At 37.9% G+C, this 1902-nt stretch overlaps 1 protein-coding gene across 1 annotated transcript; it reads left to right on the top strand.

Annotated features, from left to right (window-relative positions):
- The first annotated feature begins 346 nt into the window (after positions 1 to 346).
- On the top strand, positions 347 to 1258 carry LOC149262164 (uncharacterized). Its single transcript, XM_089375341.1, has one exon. The coding sequence runs from the start codon at positions 347 to 349 to the stop codon at positions 1256 to 1258; it is 912 nt and encodes a 303-aa protein (XP_089231467.1).
- Positions 1259 to 1902: the final 644 nt, after the last annotated feature.

The following is a 1902-nucleotide window of genomic DNA, read 5'->3' on the forward strand; positions in this document are numbered from 1 at the left end:
AGTGGAAGGTTTGTGCGACAAGTGCTATTGGATTGTCTGGGGGTCTGGGGGTGATGTGGAACCCCATACATTTTTTTCTGAAGGCTTTCCATTCCTGTGCAGGTATTATCTTAACAGGCTACATGTCGGGATGAAGTCACAAAATTTATATTATCAATACCTATTCTCCATACTCTGGGCGTAGGATATTTTGGAATAGGATTATGAGTTTAGGTATCTTGAATCTTAGTTCTCTTATTGTGGCGGAGGATTTGAATTTCTCCTTCGGAGATGCAGAAGTTTTGGGGCATAAGGCGAGAGATGATAATCTTACATCCTTTTCGAAAGGATGTTGGTGTCATTCACGATGGTTGATGTCATGCGAGTTCCATTGTCCCCTACATGGAAGAATGGGAGGTCCGACGCGAAGGGCATTTCTAAACGTCTTGGCAGTTTTTTGATAAGTAAGAATCTTGAAAAAATTTCCTTAGAGGTGGAATCTAGCATTATTCCTCTTTTTATATTTGATCATTTTCCAATTATGTTGGAATGGAAAGGCGTGGAGGATAGGAGGACTTTTCCTTTTAAATTCAATCCTAGGTGGTTACAAATGGCAGATTTCGATGCTCTAGTTCGCAAAGTTTGGAGTAGACCTTCCCTTGACTTGTCTGTTTCGCCGATGGTGATTATGCATCATAGACTTAAAAATCTGAAAACAGAAGCACGCAAATGGATCAGTAAGAAAAAAAGGGAGGAATTGATCAAGTTAAGGGAGATTGAGAACAGGTTGAAAGTGCTGAATGACATAAGTAATCCTCTATATTTTTCGGCATCATGTCATGATAAGATAATTGAACTGGAGAGAGGCAGAAGTGAAATTTTGAAAGCACAAGAGGAAGATATCAGAATGAAGAGTAGGGCCACATGGATAAAAGCAGGTGACAGAAATACAAAATATTTCCATGGACAATTCAACATCAGGAAACAACATAATCACATTCGGCAGATTTGGGATGAAGAAGGTAATGGGCATAAGAGTCAAGAGTCGATGGAAATGGCTGCAGTTTCACATTTTAAAAATCAATATTCAACAAAGTTACACAGATATGATGACCATGCAATCTTTATTGACTTGATACCAAATATGATTAATCAAGAGGATAATGAGAGTTTGGGACAGTCGATCACAGCCGAAGAACTCTTGGAGACACTGAAAGAGTGTGCGAAAGAGAAAAGCCCAGGCCTGGATGGCTGGAGCGTAGAAATATTTATATATTAGGATTTGATGCTTAATGATCTATTACAGGTGGCGGAGGAAATCAGGCGTAGGGGTTATATTTCGGGATCCATTAATGCCACATTTATTGTAACGATTCCAAAGAAGAAGAACCCAAAAACATTTGTTGATTATAGGCCCATTTCAATTTGTAATACAGTATATAAAGTGATTTCCAAATTGGTAGCCAGAAGAGTTAAACCAATATTGTCTAAAATTATAACTCAAGAACAGTTTGGATTTATGGAAGGAAGACAAATACAAGATGCCATTGGAATAGCACAGGAGATGATCCATACTATTAAATCTGGAGAACATAATTCATGTCTTCTTAAAGTGGATTTGGTTAAAGCATATGACTGCATTGAATGGGATTTTTTGTTTTTAATACTTATCAAATTGGGTATGAACATTCAGAATTCTAAATGGATTATGGGTTGTATTAAAACAACAAATTTTGCTGTGATTATCAATGGTCTTCCATTCAAGTTTTTCTTCTCAAGCATGGGGTTGTGACGGGGTTGTGCATTGTCACCCCTACTATTCCTGGTGGTTATTGATACATTGAGCAGGAAGTTGATGGATTCGAGGGAAAAATGACTCATTAGAGGGGTCAGAGTATCCAAGCATATATAGGTAACACATCT

Source organism: Pinus tabuliformis, chromosome 6 (assembly GCF_031772625.1).
Source record: "Pinus tabuliformis cultivar Carrire ecotype Pingquan chromosome 6, CPIR1, whole genome shotgun sequence".
NCBI classification, from domain to species: domain Eukaryota; kingdom Viridiplantae; phylum Streptophyta; class Pinopsida; order Pinales; family Pinaceae; genus Pinus; species Pinus tabuliformis.

Bases quoted from the DNA above. Each gene is read 5' to 3' on its own strand.
- LOC149262164 (XM_089375341.1), top strand. From the start codon at position 347: ATGGTTGATGTCATGCGAGTTCCATTGTCCCCTACATGGAAGAATGGG.